This window comes from Dufourea novaeangliae, unplaced genomic scaffold (genome assembly GCF_001272555.1).
Source record: "Dufourea novaeangliae isolate 0120121106 unplaced genomic scaffold, ASM127255v1 scaffold115, whole genome shotgun sequence".
NCBI lineage: Eukaryota > Metazoa > Arthropoda > Insecta > Hymenoptera > Halictidae > Dufourea > Dufourea novaeangliae.
The window spans coordinates 1,126,187-1,150,046 of NW_015373998.1; the positions used below are offsets into that span (position 1 = coordinate 1,126,187).

The 23,860-nt window shown below is 33.8% G+C and overlaps 1 protein-coding gene across 1 annotated transcript in view; it reads right to left on the reverse strand.

Annotated features, from left to right (window-relative positions):
• LOC107188079 overlaps positions 1–23,860 on the reverse strand; it is a 36,364-nt gene that overhangs the window by 3,248 nt on the left and 9,256 nt on the right. The window contains 3 exon segments of the mRNA XM_015576322.1: positions 4,187–4,383; positions 23,249–23,366; positions 23,368–23,390. Coding sequence (XP_015431808.1) covers positions 4,187–4,383; positions 23,249–23,366; positions 23,368–23,390 — 338 coding nt within the window.

Here is a 23,860-nt window from a genome sequence, read left to right on the forward strand (position 1 = left end):
AAAGTGAAAGACAACCGTTATAGTGCATCGTGATCGAAAACCGCAAAGCGCTGTTTTAAAATTATTCCAGTTTTATTAACGACTGTCTTATGAATGAATCGTCAGCATTGTGGATGAGTCGATGACCCATAAATGAAGGTAAATAAAGATTCATTCAAAGCGACTCGTCACGGTAACGGTACACAAGGCCGTGTACCATATGGAGAACGTATCTAGGGCCCGCGAGACCAGTAGACGGATATACTCTCGATCATTGGGTGTGGTATTACCGGTTTTGTCAGGTCGAACCGATTAGAAGGTAAAAGTTATGCAAGAAAGCACGATCGCGTTTAGCACGGCTAAACAATCAGGATCGAGTGTAGGTGTAGAGGGACATAAGAAACCCTTGGAAACTGTACCAGTGCAAATCAATGATTCATTCTTCTGTTTTAAATGTATGCTTTTTTTACTTCGTTCTTGAAAGTAAAGATCTGCACTTTCTATTCCATTTTTCACCTTCGTATCCCTTTCTATTCGTTTAGCTATTTACTCGTTTATTCCATAGGAAAACTGTCGTGGAATGGAACCTTCTTTCGTCGATTAAAAATTTATTATCAATATTAGAAATTGGTATATTGGATAGAGATGTTAAAGTAATTATATGTGCATTCTAGTAAATTTCATATCTAGACTGAGAATGTTTTTATAAGATTTATTAATTGTTAAACCACTGTAATGTTTAATAATACCTATATACATGTTCTTTTTAATGTGACAAAACTTCAACTAGAGGAAACGATATTTTGAGAAATCTTATAACTTTGTGCACTTAATGTTTGCAAGCTCATGATTTCTAGATACAGTAAGCATTAGCATACATATTTTATTTAATTCTTGCTTTTGTGATAAATTAGCTTTCCCAATTGTACAAAAATACTTAAAGCCTAATTGCAAAGGATATAATAAAAATAATATATAACATTGAAGAATTTCATTATAAAGAATAACAAAAAGTGTTAAAGACTGTAAATATAGTACGGTTTGGAACATTATTATACTTAATATGTATAATGAGTTTCCTTTCTTTGTTACTCAATGATCCGAAAATAGTAACGAGATTATATAATCACGGTAAATTTGGTATATTATAACCTGTTTCAGAAAGAGGATTTACGATTTCGTGAATTCCTATACTCTGGAATCCAGTTCCTCTCACTTTCAAATAACTCAAGTATTTCAACCCAGATTATTATGGAAGAATGAGGTACAACAGTGATTCCGTTAAATATCTCGAAAATTCTAGTGATTTTTCACATTAAAAATTCTGTACATATACAGAATTTTACATTAAATATTCTAGTACAATTCTACTATCTTACGTTTGTTTAAAAAAACATTTCCTTAAATCTATTAAAGAAAATAGTCAATTTTAATTCGTATCAACGAAGATATATTACGTTTGCAAAATTAAAATTTAACAAAGTGGAACAGCATAGCGCAGCTCTAATGATCCAAGATGACATTAGAAGTCATTATACTTGTAAAACCATCTATCTATAGCAAGTAGACTACGGGTTTTATTTATTCATTGCAAACACGCACACATAAAACATATGTAAATGAAAACTTAAACTCATTTTATTCCAAGATACATGAAATCTCTTAACAGATGAACACAATTTATTCATTCGGTTCTACTTTTTGGTAAATGAACTATACAACTGTGAATTTGCATAAATACGTGTTGTTTAGTAGGTAATAATTTGCCAAGTAAATCCTTCACGTTTGGCCTGCTACATTTCTTAGAGTTCCAAACCTTCTTAAACAATCAATTTATTATCGTTGTACAATGTTTTACCACCTTTTTTCTACAATATTTCATACGAATACATAAATAATTTTAACACACGAAAAAGAGAAAATATTTAGTTATAATTCCGTTTAAGCGTTTTTGTTTGTCTTCTAACGGAGATGAGTTACACTGGAAATGTATAAATTTTTCAGTGTCTTCGAACCGTATTAGTGACGTGACAATGGGCCCGGCGTAAAGTATGGAAAACGAACGCCGTTGAACCAATTGTAGTTGTCGCAACGAAATATCTAGATAATGAAGGCGGACCCTCCGTTCTAATGGAAAAGAAAAATCCTCGCTGCTCATGGCTATGCCACGCGGAGTTAGTCACTACGTTAGCCGGGTGATAGGCGGCCAATAGTCACGGTTGACCGAGAGCAATGATGTTTGCCCGTTTCTAGGAACACTTATTGTCTTTGGACAAGAAAGGCGTACAGGGCGATATTATGGGCCATTTATGATGTTATCCTTGAAGGGATCTATATTTTATTAATATAACGTCGTGACGCGTAAATATCTGTCTTTAGTTTCTTACCTTTATTCCAGTCCAACGACACGTTACAATTAACGTTCACGCGATATACATATACAGGGTGTGCCATTTAAATCGATCACCTCGGATATCTTCGAAACCGAATGACGATACCGAAAAATGTTTCAGATAAAAGTTGAATGGTTTCGAGGAAGAAATAATTTCATGTGACTAGTTTTTTTTGTGGATGAACTCTTAGAGGACATATGAAGGTCAAATTTATTTTTTTGTTTTAACGGAATCATATATTTTTTAACGAACTAGTCGACGCAGCTCGCCATTCTCTATAAAAAAAGTATTAAGCTATTATATCGAAAATGATTAGTTTAGGAGATATTTTAATATCAACATTGACATCTAATTGTAAGGACGTACTTACTTTTGAACATCAATTTTAAGAAGATAACATCGTATTACTAGTACCACTTAGCAATTTTTAAATTAAAATTCTTCCAAAGTAATGGTTTCTCGGCATAAATAGTATTTTCGTTTATAGGAAAAGACTAGCTGCATCGTCTAATGCATTACAAAATTTATGATTTCATTCGGAGAAAGAAATTTGTCCTTCATAATATGTTCTCTAAGCGTCCTCCTATAAAAAATCACATCAAATTATTTCAGTATTGAAACACTTCAACTATTACTTGAAATATTTTTCGGTGTCATCAATCATTTCGAAAATATTCGAGGGGATCTATTTATATAACCATCCTACCTATTTTTCGTCATTGTTAAATTTAATAATTGTCGTGCATGCTGTGTTATATAATTATTACGTAGGAAACTTTTGTTATTTATGCATCAGTCCAATACATACTGTAACCATAAAAAATACTGAGTATGATTAAATTAAATGTAAAAGTGGAAATATTCTTTGTGGAATGGTTAAACCATTAAAGTATTGAATAGCTTTATAAGTACCTAACGTAGTGTACTTTATGTAATAAGGTATTGTATAGTACCTATATTTAATGGGTATAATTAAACAGTGTGTAATGTTTAATAATATTATTTTGAAAATTGAAAACGAGAACGATATTATAGCTTTATTTTATTACTTTGCTATGACCTAATTAGTATCAATTATACAAATATACAACATGAATTTAATGAACTTCCAACAGAAGACACTATTTTTAACACATAGTATAAAAAATTTCTCAACGTAGCTTTCGAAATAAATCAGTTCCTCTTAGATCTTACGATCAAATTCCAGCAGCACAGTCAGTTAATCGTGTATTGAGAGAAGAAGGATATAGAAACAAGGCTCGAGAATGCTTATCTTCTGAGATGTAGACAATCACAAGTTCATTAACATTATGTGACATTGCTAGGTCACACTCGCGAAACGTAAACAACAGTAGTGCGATATCGATTAAAGATAGAGATAATAGTACAGGTTCGCATAGAGTATCCGCGACATTGATCTTCGATCAAGGATCCCACTACAAGTTATACTTCCTCTAACGTGCCAACTCTTTTCGAACTCGAAGCTTGTATTTTATATTCTAACATTTCAAAATATTGTGGAATTGATAATTAAAGTTTATAAAATAGACTGTTTGAATTTGGGAAAAAGAAAGTATGATGATTTAAACATTGCTGTCACGGGATAAAAGAATTTGAACGTGACATTAGAATATACAGATGACATTTTATTAAGGTGGAGAGGTCAAGGTCATTTGAAAAGTCGGTGAAGTTTTTTTTTTTAATTGTCATATACTACACTTTTTTTACAAAAACATCGCGCGTGGAATGTTTTAAAAAATCGGTAACTTGTTCTATTTATAAAAGTAGTATATTGTTATTAAACAGCATATTACCTGTTGAATACCATCAGCACTCTGAAGGCTATACTGATTGGCCCCATAATCGGTGCTGGCTTGTATCGGTGATCTCTTCACAGGCTCCTTCACGTCGATTTCCAACATGACAATGTCGTCCGCATTGCCAGGAGACGCTTCTGCCTTTTCAGCCGCGGGAGAAATCGTCTTTTCCGCGAGGGAAATTGCTAAAAGACCTATCGAACAAGTCACACATTTCAATTAATATTATACAATAATAATACTCAATAGAGAAACACAGATTATATACGAAACTTAAAATAGTATATTCCGCTGTAAGTGTACGTATACTCCTCATTTGTATCAGTACACTATAGAACAGTTTTTATTCAATCATAAAATGTCCAAAAGTAGATGTTACACTACCATTTTGATTTAAATTACTATTACAGTTTTATGATAAAGCGAAACATAAAAATCCACCACTTAATATATTATATAAGTAACTAATACGTATAATTTATTATTTTAAAGAAAGGGAGAATATATTCCGATGAATTTAAAAATACGTATATGCGTTACCTTTTTATGGAAAACACACGGTTCTTCGCGAAAGTCTTCGAATATGAACGAAAACAATACTTTCAATAAAATATTAATGATTTTAAAAAAATGTTTCATATAATTGTCGAATGAAAATCTGTTTTGGAATATCGACAATAATTTATTCTCGAGGATTTTACGTATTCCTTAATGTTACTTCATATCAAGCGTGATTGCATGTTATAACTGACCTTGAACAAAAATGACTAATCTTTCGTGGTATGTACTTCAGACATACCGTAAGAATGGAATCCGTTAATTGAGAATAAAAACGAAAAGGCAATTGTTACCATGTTATCGCTTCTTTCATTATTTCATAACTTCTTTCATTTTCTAATTGCATTATGACACAACACGTATTACCGAAACCTTGAATAGAACAAAAAGATATTTCCGTATTAAGATAAAGTTAAGAAGTACCTATTTAAGGTAAGAAACAATTACCGTAATGTACAAGTAAGAAAACGCTAACACTTCAGTATAATTTCTTTCATAACAGTAATAAAAGCATGAAAGTTCTTCGTAGAGATATATGCTGTATAAAACTACGTTAACATCGAAAATTCACGAAAATTATCCACGCTTAATCGCTTTCTTAGTATCGTATCGCAAGTCACTATTAAATTCATCTTTTTATTTCTAACAGAGTATCGACATGGGAATATGGAATTGTAGGCAACAGAAAATATTTCTTGTATACTAACAGAGCCTGTAGTCTGTATTGTAGTAATCATAGAAACGTTCCTTTCTCCCGAAAGTTAGAACATCATTTCTAGCACATAACTCGAAATTCAAAAACCAACGACTAACAGGTTCAAATCGGACCAACCTAAAACTCAAAGAATCGAATTGGTCCAATCCAAGACCACCAGAATTGATAGTATTGAACGCAGGACCGACATACTCGAATTGGACTAACCCAGGGTTCAAGTGACTCGAACTAAACCAACCTACAACCAATAGACCAGACAGCTTTAGAACTCAGAGATTCGGATCAGACTTTTTCAGTGGTCAATTTGAATCGAAGCACAAAACATGATCGAGATAAGTGACACATCCCTTATACAACTGATTTACAAGAATTGACCATGTATATTAAATGACTATAATATACATGGTATAATGATTCGCAGTGTAATGTATCAAGAATTTTGCAGAAAGTATAGATAATAATTGTTTTCAAACGTAGTTTCTTTCGAAGTCACAGTGCGGAATCATATGTTCCATACGAATGAACGGTGAAATTACAATGTAATCGATAAATCGACGACAGATGGGTACTCGTTGGAATTACTCTGATTTGTAACACGATTGAACGAAATTGCGGAAGGACGAGATTCGCAGGTGACTTTTATGTCGTTCTGCTTGACTGAGAGTGTGCAGTACGAAGGCGGAAAGGAGTTGGGAAAGCAGTCTAACGCAGAGAAAGTTACGCGCTCTTGAGAAACTTTTCCCACAAGGTTTGCGTTCGAGTGTTCGCTATTCAATGAAACCTTCCGTCGATAGTAACTCAAATCGGAGCGGCTGGAACAATCGATGCAATAAGAAATGTTCGACAGTATCAACAAATCACCTTTGAAGTTTCTTTTACGAAACGATATTTTAACAATATGTAACAATGTACAGTCTATCGTTTGAACTTTCAGTTGTGTCAGTAAATTTTATTATTGAGTTGATGTATAAATAATGGGAATTTCTCCATATGAAAACAAAACCTTTTGTTATTCCTTTAGTTATATGTATTTTCAATTATGTGTGTGACATATCACTTTGAAAAAGTGATCCGTCTTTGGAAAATTGTATGACAGTAATACAAAAATCTTATTTGGGGAATCTCTATTATATAATATATGCATCAACTCAATATATTTTGATGAGAATACTACAACGCAGTCAGTGTGATGTATTAATTTAATACAAATTTTAATTTATTTTTAATCTTATAAAATTCCTAACAAGAGAAATATATTTTAGGTTAATCTCTGTCTTGAAAATCAGTCTCGAAAGATGTGAATTTTTAACATGTGGAATTCATAGAAATGCTTTAAAATTAAATTAATTGTTGAAACCGTCAGTTGAAGAACTTAATTGTAACAGTAACGGTATGCAAATTACAAACGTAATATACGCGTTCGATCAAAGTGGGATACCAATTTCGCAGAAATGCCTGTCAACGCATTTCTTGACAATAAAATAGTTTGTAATAAAAACGACCATCAATGAAGTGTTTGTTTTTGTCAGGCAATGAGCCGTTGATTTATTATCCGTTTCACTGAACATTGAACATCAGTATTGAAACACTTCTGATCTTCTGTATTTACTTTATTCCAAACAGTTGACGTTTTTATCAGGTAGAGAAACTTAAACATTTACTTGATCTCTCTTGGTAATTAATTGTAATTTACTGTAATTATAACTCTTCATAGATTGATTAGATAATCACCTAATAGATTACTTAGAATTACCCTAAAAATTCTTACACAAATATTTTTCGACATTTTTTAAATTACTTTTAAATTTGGTGATTGGTTTTTATATTGTATTATGTAACCTCGAATTTACAAATCCAATATCGAATCTTATGTAATTTCTAGTTTTTATTTATAAGTGTCGATGTATAAGTAGAACTTTCGAAAATATTCCATCGGAAGTGTAGGAATGTAGAACTCGACAAATGTCTGTAACACTTTCTAAACGGAAATATGATTTATGCAGGGAGACTTCAAACGTGAAAAAGTGCATTATTGAACGTATGTAAGTGAATTCACATGTCCCAGCAACAATTTTCCATCTTTTCACGTAACACAGATCGAAATATCTTAGAAAAATATTAAAATAATAAATATTTATTAAAATAAGTTTAGAATTTTTTGGATTACATTTAAACACTAGAAAGAATAATAACCATTTTCTAAACCTTTTCTAATGTTTCATTTCGTTATACTTTGTTCTGATTTGATATAAATTCGTGAAATCCGCAAACAAATAAGAACACATTCTGTTATGGCTATGGTCTACATCGTAGAAAACGAAATACATGTTCCATTACAACATAATCAACAATTACAACGTAATCTATACGTCTCTTCACTTTATGTTGTAATCAAATGATACTTTTTATAAGTAGTTCTTCAACCCTGGTGCACTGTTCGTGTCAATTTAACCCAAAACCAATATTTGAATGTTTAATTGTATTTCTTATTCCAGAAATTAGTTAATTACTTTGACAACCAATGGCTTACAATTTTATTATCTAGCGATAGGTAAATATTAAATGTACCAATAAGTAATCCACTATTACTTAACGAAATTAGTATTATTCTTTGTAAAACTCGAAGATTTATACTGTTTCATTTGTATTCATAGTGATGGTTCGATATCCTACAACATTTTTACTAAACGAACGACAAGAAAGATATTTTTAAGGTAAAATATATCGCCTCGTAAACGAAAAAAATGTTGGATTACTTATTGTTGCACCAAATATATTTCCTTAATTCGATTTTAACTCAGTCCGAAATTTTAATTCAACGAACACTAATACAACAGTTTAACGAACACTGCACTGAGGCTTGAAATCAGACTTGAAAAAGGACAGGAATTTCGCGTTAAATAACAGACACTGCCTGCAGCAGCACGTTTGCTCCTTGAATCTACATCCGTTGAATAAGTACTCGCCGGTATCCATAACACTTATTCACCGACCAACCCGGAAGACTTTCCTGCGGGTTCGATATTCTTTGATGTTGTTTTACTCTGATTTAACGTGACTAACTAGGAAGTCAGTTCTTGAGGTGTAATAGACGCGTACTGATACACACGAGACAGAGAATACATAGAACGACAAATTAATTAAACTATTGAACTCAGAAATTTTATCGTTAGATCGTGATTATCTTTTTTAAGATTGAATTTCTTGATGGAAAGTAAGCTCGATTTGAAAAGACAAAAAAAGACTGTTCTCGTGCGAAAGACGTAGCTAATTAAAAGAAGCACAATTACCGGTCTAAAGAAATGCTAAATTAAGCCGCGATAGATCAGTTTTATGTTCATTGTGTTGGTATTCAATTGGAATTTAATTAAGCGATAGCCTTGGAACTGTGGAATATAAACGGCTGGAAATAATTCCAAGGTGATATTTCCAATCTTCTGTTCATCTAGAATCTAGACAGATAAACTGGTCGTTAAACTTGAAACCGATTATGTAAAAAATAATGACCTTACTTTCGTCGATCAGTGTCAAACAATCGTGAAAGTGAACCCACAGGAAATTTCTCCCGTACTATTGCCACTACGCTTTCATTGCAGACGGATGCAATGATAATCATCTTTTTAGTGGTCGCGCCTCCGAACCGGTCTTCCTCTGAAAACAGCTTCCCGCTAATCGCTGAAAATAGCCATCTGGACAGCAAGGCATAAATGATGGTGTGCAAGCGTGTAATTAGTAAACTGCGGTCTCTGTGCAATTATGATGCCCACACGTGTGTAGGACACAGTAAAACGAATACTTTAGTACTATTTGTTCAACTAAAATGAATTTCTATTTAATTCTCGCTTTCGACAATTTGTAGCAATTATCCGTGGCTTAAGAATAAAGAACATCTGCGTTGTTAGCCGAAAGCTTAGAATGCTTGTGACTCTGTGATTGTGTGATTTTGTGACTTCGTGACTTTGTGGCTTTGTGACGCTGTAACTTTGCAACTTTGCAACCTTGTAACCTTGTAACTTTGTAACTTGTAACCTTGTAACTTTGTAACTTTAACTTTGTAACTTTAATTTTGTAACTTTGTAACTTCGCGACTTCGTGACTTCGCGACTTAGTGTCTTTGTGGCTCTATGACATTTGTGTCTTTGTGACTTAGTGACTTCATTGCTTTCTAGTTACGTGGTCTAGTGGCTTTGTGGCTTTGTGGCTTTGTGACTGTGTGACTATGTGGCTTTGTAGCTCTATAAGTTTGCAACTATGTGACTTAATGGATGTGATTTCCTTGTTAAATAAATAAACCTGAATGTTTACAAGTAATTATACTTTTTTTATATAGGTTAGATCAATTCAATTAAATAAAGTCAATGCAGTTAAAAGATTCAACAATTTTTAGCACTGCTAAGAATGTTAACAATATAAGAGTCTTTGGTTGTATTAATTGTGACACCGTATGAAGGTATTTTTAAATATTAAAAATAATAAAAAAAACACGAAGTAATCGAATTTTACATTGTATGTATCTTTCAGGTAATATATAATTTGATGTTTTCTCTCTTACGTAGTTGTAACGTGAAACAGTTCATATTAAGGTCAATATCAAGGCGGATCTAAAGACAATTTTCTGAAAAACAAGAATTAGAAACTTAATTATTCGTCTTTAAATAATAAAAGAATGCGCGCTTCCCCTCTGCATGAGAAATATCAGTTTTTACGATCAACTTTCTCTACATATGAAATCGCAAGTTATATATATATATATATATACTTATAATTTTAGAAATAGCACTTTTACTGTCACGCTATTTACCAGAGACATTTAATTATAGGTATTATACACAGAACAAAGCGGAGAAAGAACGTGCGGAGTACTGAGTGTAAATCTTATCTTCTTGCGTTTTTAAATAAGAATTAGTAATAAGATTGAGATTGACTGAGCAAATGTTCAGATACTTTTCAAATCCCTATTTTTGTTAAGTGATGTTTTTAAATCAGAAAATACACATGTACAAATAAAATTTTAGAAACTTCTCAAAAATAAATCCTTACCTACTTTTATATCACTTAAGTACATTAATAAGTCCTCAAAATTCACGTATTTATAACAAATTTTCACATGCAAAGTGCGAAGAATTTAAAAAAAACTTAATGATATTTATACATTATTATCAACAGAATAGAACATCTAATCCAGGAAATGAAATTCTACTTCATTTTCATGTTTAGAAACTGCTGTCTACAATCATGAATTTCCATAAAAAGAATCGCGTCATCGTTAAAATTCCGTATTTTTGCGTGAATCGTAACAACGAGTTTAAAGCAAGGGGAGGTTAAACGCCTAAAACTCCATCTGACTTTCACCTCGCCCGGCAGCCATTTTGCAGGCGAAGCTGCGAACATGCCCAAAGATGTAATTGTGAGAAATTCTAAGCTGAGGAAAGATTGCCAAATCGTTTCCATACCGCGGCGTGTGGCTTAGATCGATCTCTGGTAGTTACGGTGTGTGTGTGTGTGTCTGTTTTCCTGGCTGGAAAAATCTTTGTTTAGACCGGGCGCAGAGAAAAAGGAAATCCCCCCGGCTTGGTTAGCTCTCCTTTTCCTTTGTTACCTGCGCGAGAAATTACGCGGATACGAGCAATTTGCTCGCGTTGAGTAACAAACCGAGCGTCCTCAGCTGGAAGACAGTTAAGTAACAACCTCCGGTTAACAAATCTTATTTAATTAACGCCCACGGTATGGCCGTTCCTGGATATGTAAACTTTTTAACGGGTCAGACCAGCGTAACGCACTGAAACGGAACTTATTTTTGCGAGTATATTTGCGCGATACTGAATCGACGGAATCTTTTGAAACATTGTGTACTTATCGAGAGACTATTAATTGGCATTTATTTCTGTTAATTTAAGTATACAATTTTCTACGTGGACTGCCATGGGACCCAAATCTGCCAAAAAAAAAGAAACGTAGGAATTGGCATGCATAAATGGCCTGGCATCTCAAATAAAACAAAACAAGTATTTCGATAAAGTATATGCTTTTAGTTGGAGGATGAACATGACTTCAACATTCTAGAATGAAAATTGCAAGAATAGCAGCAATTTGAAAATCATGTATCAAAATCGCGATTTTTTTATACTTCGCACTGACAAAAAAAATTTAATGTGTTATGTTTTTCTTAATTTTTTAGGTTCATCCTCCAATAACATGTGTCTATTATAAGGAAGCAAAGTATCAGGTCTATCGGTTATATTTTTTTTCGAGTTTTCTTGCACACCAGTTTAAAAAAAAATAGTTTCGAGAAAAACACGTTTAAAGTTTGAAAAATATTATGTTATATTCCGTGCACCGTTAGGAATTTCAAGAAGGACATTTTAAGGGCATGTTTTTAAGACTATAAAATACTGAAAAATGCGGAATAAGAATGTTTGTAAAATTGAAAGATGTTTTAACTAAAAATTAACGCAATTATATTTTTTCATTATTTATTCACTTATGTAATATGTGTAGCATGAATGTCTTAATGAATTTGAATAATTATATGTTTCCTATTTTGTTCAGTATGTATCAGATAGTTCGATCAGGCGGACGCGTAACAGGCAGGTCACTTTGTGTCGCATAACAAAAACATTGTCCCATGATTGGACCTTCTTGGAACCCCTGGGTATTCCTTGAATATTAGTTTTCCTTTATACTTGGCGATAACTTCCTGTAAGTTCAGTTCGGAAGTGTCCTTCGTCGAGTGTCGAACTATTCGTGTCTAGCAAGTTTCAAGAGTGCCCATTAGTTACATCAGCGACCAGGGACTCAAGTTCATAACTCAGATGTGACTGTGACCTCTGGAATTACTAGTTTCATGTCATTTTTCTGCAATGTGTGCAAATTATACGTTTAGAATCGTGAAACAAAAATATTATTAGTGACGTCGCGTCGTGAAGTAGCATTGTGAAGTTGACGTGTTTTCGCTGCCACGAAGTAATAGTTGTTACAAAGTCTACGAAAACATCAGAGAGGACGATTACAGATGGATTTTTCTAAGGTACAGATTTTTTATGTATTTTTTTCGGTAATATTTGCACATTAGTGTAAGTGATCAAATTTTGATATATTTTTTCGGTAATATTTGCAAATTATACGTTTGATGAAATTCTACAATTGTAATAGCGACGTCACGATTTTTTAGTGTTTTTGTTGCCACCTTTAATAGTGATTCGATGTCATACGACCTACAAAAAGGTCAGAGTCGAAGATGGGTTTCCCTAAATTATCGAGCAGGTATATTTCCCTATTCCATACCTTTAATTACTGATTTCACGCTTTGATCTTTCACTGGAACCCCTCCAAGTCCGCTTTGGAGGAATGAACTTGTATTTTCGAGAAAGTTTTTACACGAGAACGGTGGATTTTCAAACCAATAGCAGCTTTGATCTTGAATTCGTGCTTCGAATTCGAGCAACTTGAACGTGAAGCGTGTTTTGAACTTTGTTAGTCCTGAAGTGAAAGTGATTCTTACAAGTTAAATTTGTGACATTTGCAAATAAGACTCTAATGTGCTACGTCAGGGGAAATTAAGAGAAAAATCGAAGTAAGTTTCATTTGTGTATTATTTGTATCGATTAGTGATTGAAATAATTATTATTTGTATTGATTAGTAATTGAAATAATACACAAATAAAACTTACTGCGATTTTTCTCTTAATTTCCCCTAACGTAGCACATTAGAGTCTTATTTGCAAATGTCACGAATTTAACTTGCAAGAATCACTTCCACTTCAGGACTAACAAAGTTGAAAACACACTTCACGTTCAAGTTACTAATCAATGCAAACATAATTGTGCAATTCATATAAATTACTGCTGTAACATTTCGTGTACTCTATACTCAAATCGAAATTTCATCGTGGCTATACATCCCTGTTACTTTATCTCCGCATAAAATTTAACAAGTACAGTCCTTTTCGTAACGCAACGTATAAAAGTTAATTTTAGAACGCATAAAATCACACTTTCTAACGAAATAGACGGTGTGTCTGTTCCGAAGATAGTATTAAGTATGTTGTAAAAGACTGCGTTCGTTATTCGAGTTTACGAGACGTAAAATTAACAGGTTACAAACAGATTAGCCGGTTTTACGCAACATTGTTCATTCACGTCCTTTTGAAAGCATACTCTACTTATTACTGTGGAAAACGGGAAACAGTGCCTGTCTCGCGAACTCATGATCATTATAACTGCAAGAAAATCGTCCGGCAATGAAAGGTCGGTAGCATGGTTAAGCATTGGTTCTCGCTAATTTCGTTACCGAGCCGAACAGTTCAAATCTGTTGAGCCTGTCGCGAGCGTGATTTTCGATAGATCCCCGCCCCTGTATTTCACCGATTGACCTATTGATCTAACATAAGCTCTCGAATGGAGCTTGTTCTTGCAATCGTTAACTTCTTCGAATCGATCGCCGACTGTGGGTTGACTGCCTTGCACGCCGGTTTTGAAACACTGTTATTTCCCTTAACTACGCGGACTGCCCACAACGCGGGGCCAATTAATTGAATTTTTCCTCTCCAATTAAATTCATTCTACTTTGTCGCGACCGACTTTGTCCCCGCCTTGGCAAATCGATGAACGCGACAATTGAATGTCAAGCGCTGGTAAAAGGTTTTGAAATGTTACAAATGCATAACAAATATTTGTTATGCTCGACAAGTAGCCTGTTTGCGATTACGTTAACTAATTTAGGGAGTTTATTGCAGTAAATTGGAATATGATATATAAAGACAGACGTATAAGAACTTTGTGATAAATATTGAGAAATCAAATGGAAAGATGACATAGATTCAACTCTTTAGACAAACTTAATGTTTTCAGAATCTCAATCGATTATCGGTATTTTTATGAGTAGACATACAACTTTCGTTATTGAAAATCGCCAATTAACCACTAATAATCCGAACGATCAACGACTCCTAGATTTTTATTATACCACTGCAGCCAATTTAACCTCTAGGATGCCGGGAGTATTCCTTTCGGGACATTGATAAAACTCGAATAAGTCGAAAAAGAAGAATAAAGTTTTTCATACGAGGCCTCGTTTTCGAGAAAAACCACTTGGAAGTTTCATCGGGGTGATAATAAGTAGAAACGGAACGTGCTGAACAGACGCATCAGCCGAGTCTTATTCAAATGCTCGCGTATCCAGCAGATCTTCAGATTGGATTATCTCGAAAACGAAACCTCGAAGAAAACATTTTATTCCATTTTCGACTTATTTTCTCATGTAGAATCACTCCCTCCCCGATTGTACCATCAAATACTGGGACACCCTGTATACTAGAGGTTTGAAAAATGAATATTCATATAAAAATCTGTGCCTCAAAGAATTAAGGGGTAAAAAGTAGCTACATATCGGTTCAATTTAGATTAACTTCTTGTTATTTAGTTCGTGTTCCGCGAAATACGATTTCATTTCGTCCAAAGCACAGATCCGTTCTGACAGTTCGATCAGTTTGTAACGGTGTAATCGTATTTCTGCTGTGTTTCGACGATTAATCAAAAGCCGGTAGTATGCCTTATGCACGTCACAGGAACTGTAACTGTAGCCGCAGCCGCGAGTCAGTTACTCAGTTAGAAAGGTGATATCGTGTCCTGTACCTATATACATGCATAATATCTACTTATTTCACTTTCCGATACCCGATTTCTCAATCGGTAGTGACATAGGTGCAAAAGACCGCGTGAATATCCTCGTTTGCTTTACTTTCTTTTCCATCGTTCGTTTACTTGCTTGTACGGTTCTTCGAAAACACACATTTATGTTCGAACCGTATCCTGTTGGATACAGTGGCTGCCAAAAGATTCTTCTAACAACTATCAGACCCGTATTTCTTGGAAACAGTATAACAGAAGATTTTTGACATCACCAAATCCGAAGAAGCAATGTATCCTCAGTATGGATATATCGAGACTTTATTCGTATTGTATATTTTTAAAAAGATGCGTTGAAATTACAATTTGGACGGTAACTTTTGCCAGCCACTGTACCTTTATACCATAAGCTCCTAACGTGGGTGCTGAGGAGATCTGGAGTGTGGGACGTTCTAGTTATGTTGTTTTCTTTATTTTCGATCTAGCTTTTTGAGATACGAAGATTACACGCATAATCACATTTGGAAATTTTGATAGTTTATTTAGATTTAGATAATCAAAGTCTTGAAAATTTTATTAGATCGAGATAGTTTACCAGAAAGGAAACTTTGAAAGGGGGGCCTGTGAGCCAAAAAAGGTTAGGAAACTATGCTTTATACAGTAAAGAACCTAATCATGTTTAGTTTGAAATTTACAGGACAATGAAAATCATTAGATTCATTCCAATCTTTTCACATTTCACCAATTTTCCGAGGAAATATCAAGAAATATACTAATACATAACCTAAAAACCAACTATTGTCCTTGTAAGTTTCTTTGTTGGATACATTGTTTTGTACAATTTTTGTTATGTTCAAAGATATTATGTGTCGCAAGTGCTTTAATCAGAAGCAATCTGAAATTTCATAAATTTGTTAATTCAAGCTAGTGTATATACAATGTAAATAGAACTCCACTGATAAAATAATGTAATTTAATTATTTTCCGTTGTTGTCGCAATAAGATGTAAAAAAAAAACCGTTGAACTCATCGGTGTGTTCACTGAGAACGGTAACTTTAATCAAATCGCAGTTATTTGAAATATTTCTGGGGCACGACCTTGCACGAACAAAGAGTTCTTTCCAAGTTTTTTCCGTTCACTGGGTAAATGAAAGGGACTTTTCAGTTTTACGTAGTTTCTTCTACTGTACTACTCCCACTAGATCCTTGGCGATATTGCCAATGTATTACACATTTATTGCTTCCAACGAACTTTTTTTGTCGCTTGTGCAAAATTTCATTTTGCTACTGATCTTCTAAAAAGAATACTAAAATATACAGTTTCACGTAATCAAGTATCGAAAAATGTAATGTTTAATTTCACATATTTGGTTTGAATAATACATGCGACTGAAACAAATATAAATATAGGCCGCCATATTTATATCGATTTCATGATTTCTCTTTATATTCTTATCGAAAAATTTAATTTTTCCTTGAAATATTGCAGATTAATAGAAAATTCGGGGATCTATTTCTTGTAACTGATAATAAAAACATTTTTTAAAAGAAAGGCAGTCATCACATTTGCACACCAAATAAATAAGACTATACATACGAAATTGAGCCTGGGCTTAGGTTTAAATAATGAAATCGACCTATCGTTACGGAGTTTCTCTATTATGTCAGGTTGGCCAAAAAGTAACGTCGAATTTCTGCAATGGATGATGTTTTTTTTTGTTTTTCCATACAACGCACTTGTCCTAACTAATAAAATATGTGCATATTCTGACATTTCAACACGTGGTTTAAAAAAAAAACAATTACGATTGGGTTCAACTTTCTTGAATTGACCTTGTTTTCTTTTCTGAAGTCACTACACACGAATTTTCGTGAAATCACACCACCACGAGAAGTTGTACTTTTCACCAAGCACGCTGTTTTTTATTTCAAAGAAGAAAAAATGCTTCACAAACAACAAAAATGATTTCCCATATGCATGATAACGATGCTGTAAACGAAAATCAAAAAAGCAAAATTGCTCAAAAATGCATCTTCTGGTCACTTATTTTCAGACCAAGGTCAATTTAAAGAAATTTAACCGAATCGTAATGATTTTTCCTTTAAACGATGCGTTGAAGTGTCAGCGTTCAGTATACGTATCTAGTTTATTAATTGCATTCAGTGTTTCGTATTGAAATCCGAAAGGCATCGTCTACTACAGAAATCAGGCATTACTTTTATGGCCGACCCAACAGTTAGATAATAATGCTCCCGACATCGATTCACATTGATATTGCACAGCGCGGAAAGACCAGAAACCTTATGCAAATCCGGTAAACTCTTTGCCGGAAGCCAATGCAATCGGACGATGACTTGGAAAGCCAATGAAACCCGTCGATCCACGACGGGGGCCCCGTACACATCCTTACTCCTCATTATTATTACTAATTGACTACTCTCTCATCATTCGAGGAACCTCAGAATCGAGTCGTAATCGACGGGAAATAACGTCATACGTCTTTCAAAATCTCTATTAATGAGAAACCGAACCAAGGACGAGGTTGTGATTTCCCCTCGAAACGAAAGCACGGTTTTTGTATTGCAACAAATTCAGCCGCGATCGAGAACTGTTTCTAAAACGTCCGTTATGATTGCAATTATATTCTGATCCTCACGCGATATCAAGTGTTCATGCACCATGGTACATAAGGAATGAAGAACTCGCAAAGGTTTACAAATCCCTACTGTGCAGGAAAGAATTCAGCGGTTATCGAACAGATACAAAACAAAAATATTAAACCATCCAAACCTGTTGGCCAACTGTCTGTACACTATCTACACAGTCAGAAGACTGAAGAAAAAACATCCACTGGATCTACCCACGCGATAAGTACAATTTTAACAGTGCTACTGCAAAGGGATTAGCACCCACATGGTTATCCTTACCGCCAACACAACTCGCAACTGAATGTCCTCGAGACAAATTATCGGAAATAAAGATAGGGGAAAAAATTGTTTCTTTCTAAGAAAATAAAAAAAAATTAATTGTTTCTTTACAATAACTATCATTGTTCTCACAAGGGAGAGACCCCAACTGTCAGACTTCGATTTTAATGGGGTTTTGTATAATGATGGTGTACAGGTTCCTAATGGTAAATGTGAAATATTAGGTGTAGACACTCGATAATTTTAATGATATAAACACTTGAAGTTACGGACCTTCAAGATATACTATGAATATAAGTTAAGTTTGTCGAAGTTACGCTGGCACAGTAAAATAAAAAATATTACGGTGAACGGGAATCGATCGAAGGACCTCCGATTTACCAGCCAAACAACCTTATAATTCGATGAATTTGATTTGTAGTCATTACATATTAAAGTTACATAACTTTAATTGTTAGTATCTTTAAAATTAGTGTATATACCTAATATTTCACACATATCATTCAGAACCTGTATACTATCATGTTACAAAAGTCCGTTAAAATCGAAGTCGGACAGTTGGGGTCCTTCCCTAGTCAGTAATTTTACATTGATTTATGAAACACTAGAGCAGAAAAATCTTCAAATTTATACTATATTACTGTTTTATTAAGAAAATTGTGTATTTAATGATATTCTATGTTTTTCGAACCCTCATGAGAATCTCCTATTTTAAAGAAATATTAGGTATTCTGTTCGCATAGTATCAAATGAATATAAAAATATTATAATTGTACAGGTGTACAAGGGCAAGATCAATGAAGTAACAGTACAATTTTTAGTTTTCAGTAATAACGATCAAGGCACAATAATTACACGTTCTACGGAAATATCAAGAATCAATTACCTCGACCTTCGTTATCTAATTGCGTTGATAAATCACACATTTCCTTGCGGGAATCACGCGAGAAATACGCCGGGAATGACAGTTTGTAATTATTTCCACCGAATAATTTTGATAACGAGATTATTCGGGAAAACACGACGGCTGTCTTCATCGATTCGATCGCGAAAAAAAAGTGAAATGTCAATGTCCATTTCTTCACCATCATTCCGCACTGTGGGATTGTTATTTTCGTACCGTGAAATCGGTACGACACGGTTAATGCGGACAAATCAAGTATTAACGGGGAAACTAATATAATTGGATTTTGTTCAAAATAATCAGACACGAATATTGTACCTAGAGTTTCCCTGAAATCTAATTGATTCATGAGATACCCACGCGTATAGCTTCTGTAATTTTCAAAGTGGAAAGCAAAATGGAAATAGTAGCACAAAGTTAAAGAAGTCCCATCAAATTTTAAAATGATAAATAGTACGTAGTATATTAACCAGTTATTTTGTACTATAAGTATATTGACGTCTTCAGAAAGAAACATTTATTTATCTGCGACGTAATTCCTCCTTCTGCAAAGAGAAATTATTTGTTATTGCGAAACGTTTTGCGTTTCATTTGGAACGAATCTTCATGTCTAATAATTGGAATTATACGGTGGTTTTGTGGAGCCCATGCACCGTAAAAATTCGAGGTTAAATGGTTTTTAATTGCAGAGGTTCCCGTTCACGTATTTCTGCGCGTAGATTCTCAATAAAAGTCATGTAAAATAATACGAAATAATATTTCAAATTATTCGTCATTAATCTTGGAATTTTATTTATATTTTATTAACGTCTTCAGGGACGAATTTATGAGACCAGAAGAATATTTCTATTTATTCTTCGATTGTATTTAATTAAAATACATTTGTAAATATTGACGATAATCAATTGGTAGAATATCCTTCTTTGTTGAGGAGTTTCCTGATGAATGTTTAATTACAGTTTCGGAATGATGCTTGAATGAAAGAAAGGCTAAACGTACACATACGTGCCAATATCCCTCAGGAGATTAACATCGAATGTGCTTCTAAATTTTTTGCAAACATTATATAAATTTAATTTTGCGTTAGAATGAATGTTGTCGAAATAGTAAAGTTCACTCGATCCATGTTAAGTATATGTTTGAAGGTTTTATGCAGAACTGTTCACACGTGTTGAAACTCATTAATTAGCTTCGCACACACAACAATACCACTGTCTTCTTTGCCAAATTATTCCCACAACGGATTTCACTGACGTCGGGGTGTAATTATTACGTTGCGATAGCCAGAGAAAGTTTACACAATCTTGATAGAATATTGGTAATCACGATGTACAATTATTACAAATAATGCAGTGCTATTTGCAATTATAATAGAAAATCCAGTAAAACTTTGGGGGCAACAAAAGTCAAGGTTACAAATGGTTATAGTTTCATATAGTCAAGTCGAATAATCATTCAGTAATATTTCAAAAATCACACTATACAATTGCAACATAATTATCTTTATTTGTATTTATCTTAGTATTGAATTTAACGTTTAAGAACAATTCAAAAATATCATACAAAAGGAATAAAAACATAAATTCTGGCGATATAATTTAAATTCTATATATTTTGCCTTCTTTTTTCTGGATGACAATCCATACTATATTCCAGGGGAATAACGAAATCACTTCTGAGTTTTTTTGAAGCAAATCCTGAATTCTAGCAAAAGTAGATTATAATAAATTTAAATTATTTCTACCAAAGATATATTTGAATTATACATTATTTATCAATACAAGGTCTATTACCTTTTGGAATACTTTTTGATTCTTTCCTGAACCATATAAATCCAAAAAGGAATTAACAGTTTGACTGTCACATCACTCACACGTAGGTAACACAATTCCATCCAAAACTAAAAAACGAACCTTCTACATACGGTATTGAATAGAAGAACTTCATTCGAGTCCACGATATTCAAGAGGAAGCATGAAATCAGTGCCGCGATATATCTTGATTTATACAATTCCCATATCGTTAAAAATATTTTTAAACAGACAATTAATCTAAACAATCTACACATGTTAGAACCGTATCGTTTCAACATTTTCGTTGCTCGTTACGTTCACGCAGGTATGTGAAACTGACAAAACAGCGAACTCTTTTCAGTGCATCAAAGAAGAAACACTAAATTTTTTTGCAATGTAATTCCGTATCGCCAGATTCCATGGAATTTCGTGATATATCTCCCCCTTCATTAAAGTGCGTCCTGCGAATGGAAAAAAAAATGAATTCCCGCCTATACCGCAATGAAAGTAACGGCCTGCATATTTGTATAAACCGAAACGCGAAAGTGAACCGAGTTGCTCCAGGAAGCAAGTTTCTAATACGAATGCAATGCCCGTACGCACCAGTTTATCTGGCGAATCGAGGAAAGTCGCGGCTCTGCATGCTCTTAATTTTAAGGAGTAGTCCACACCGATATAACACGTGGCAATTTTCTCGTGGAAAACAGAAGCTTTATACGTATTATTCGCATCTACGACTAATTACGAGTACCCTTAAAGAAGAACAATGGCCAAGATCTCAGTTACTCGAAGTAAATAATTTCCACAAAATAACAACGGAGCTATAGTCTTTCCTTTCAACTGAATATATTAATTTAACATCGCAAAATGTTATTTCATAATGTTATTTATAAAAACAAGGGCAAATGTAGAAATTCCTTCTGTCTTTTAACACTTTGTCTGCGGGTAACAGAATGTTCCATGATTTCGAGGATGATAATCTCTCAAGAAATACGAATTATTTTGTATTGTTCCCGATATACAATCGCTAGTGGTGTTTAATTAATATTCAGTGATATATTTCTGTATATGTATATAAATGTAAAACGCTCGCAGATGAAGTGTTAAGTATGTTGATTAGGCTTGAAAATAAAATAGAGAATTCCTTGCATCTGATGAAAGTTCCTTCCGATGAAGAATCTTTTCTGCGGTCTAAACATGATATTCTAATCATTCCAATGAACATTAAGAACATAGTTAAACGGAAATGACTTGTTCAAATTCAAAAGTAATTTCTCTTTACACGGTTATCTTTCGAAAGTGATCTAAAATCCGTGATCAATAATACTCCTACGAAATACAGAATTTACAAAATATTGTAAAATAAACCAAAAGGATTCCATAACGATCAGTTTATTATTAATTAATTGCATCGACGTTGCAACAGTTGATTTATACACCAGATAACTCTAGCAATCATAGTAAATGTGACGAATGTCACTCATTTTCTCAAACGAATCTTCAACGCACAGAATTTTACAACAAAAAATTGCTTTGTTGCACAGACACTTTATTTTTTATAAAAACTAACAAAATAATTTTATTATATTATTTTTTATTTTTAGTAGTTTCACGATTTAACTGTGGTACGACTAATGTGTTCCATCATGCAAATTCAAGCACTAAAAAAAATGGAACAGTTTTCATACCACTCTACTACCAAGAATTAACGAATAAATTAAGAGAATTTATTGAAGAATGAAACATTCAATCGAAGTAATCGAAATTCCATAACGAACAGTTTGTTATGAATTAATTTCATCGATGTTGCAACAGTTGATTCATGTAGGTACTCGATTACTCCAGCAACAATCATCACTCCCGATTTCGATGAAATCCGCACGTTCTGTTCGAACAATAATTCTCGACAATCATCAAATGTGCAACATCGAACGTTTTCTCGAACGAATAGTTTCCTTTTTTTTTTCTTTCGTGTGTTCTATCGATCACTGTCGTCGACGAGAGAGCAATACTTTCGATCGTTTGTCCTCCGATTTACCGAACCGCCGATCACACACAAACGGCGAGGTCGCACGCACATGGAGACACGATCGGTTTCGATTTTACCGGCCGGTATATCTCGAGAGTTTACATTTATTTTATTTATTTCTAATTCTTGCCTTTCGGGGCTCGGATGACTTCCGACCTACACTTCAATCTTATCTTAACTATAACTCTTATATAATTAATAATTAATACTAACATTTCTCTTTGATCAGTTTGACTATCATTTAAATTGTATCACTTTTTGCCCACTTATAACACTTAATTGTTTCTTTTTTCTATTCCTCTTTCACCCCCTCTTTGGTATGCCCGCTTTATTTATCTAGATTTCTATCTTGAGAGTTTACATATCGCACAGGAAAAACAACGTTCACAAAGCCGACTCGAACACACAAAAAAAAAAAATCAGGAAAATTTGATTCGTCCTTGATCCTATGAAAAAGGTGTGTGTGTTTGTGTGTTTGTGTGTGATGGATGCACAGTGCACTCACCTGCGAATATAAGCAGCCGCATGGTGAACAAATGAGTGACGAAGCGACGAGTGAATGTTCGGAAGAAGTGGACTCCTGGTGGCTTTATAGACGAAGGGGAAAGGCCGCGCCCGACCACGGGGCCAGGTGGGGTTGTTAACCACTTTTCCACAACGGGGACCGTGTTCCAAGTGAGCATCGCCCGGCACCACGAAATGCAGAAAACAAAGACATTAATGTTACTCGATTTTGCGTCTCCCTGTTAAAGGGTTAAATCCATCTTTGATGTATTCAAAAAAATACTGCAATTTCGGGAATTTATCTGTGAGAGACTAAAAACACTTTTTTTGATCGAAATTCTTTCAATAGAGACTGAGACATGAATTAAATATAGAAATTTTTAAAAAATTTTTTCTTTGACACTAAAATTACCGAAAGTAAACGTGTTTCTATTTCTATCGCGTTGGTCTGTCACTTGTATATTGAAATCAAATGTTGCGGAGAATCTCAGAAAACAAACTGTTGGGTATTTTGTCTATTCTGGTAGTTTTAATGTTAAAAGGTTAAATCAATCTTGGATTCGTTCGAAAAAAGTACCGCAATTTTGAGAATTTCTCTATGAGTGACTAAAAC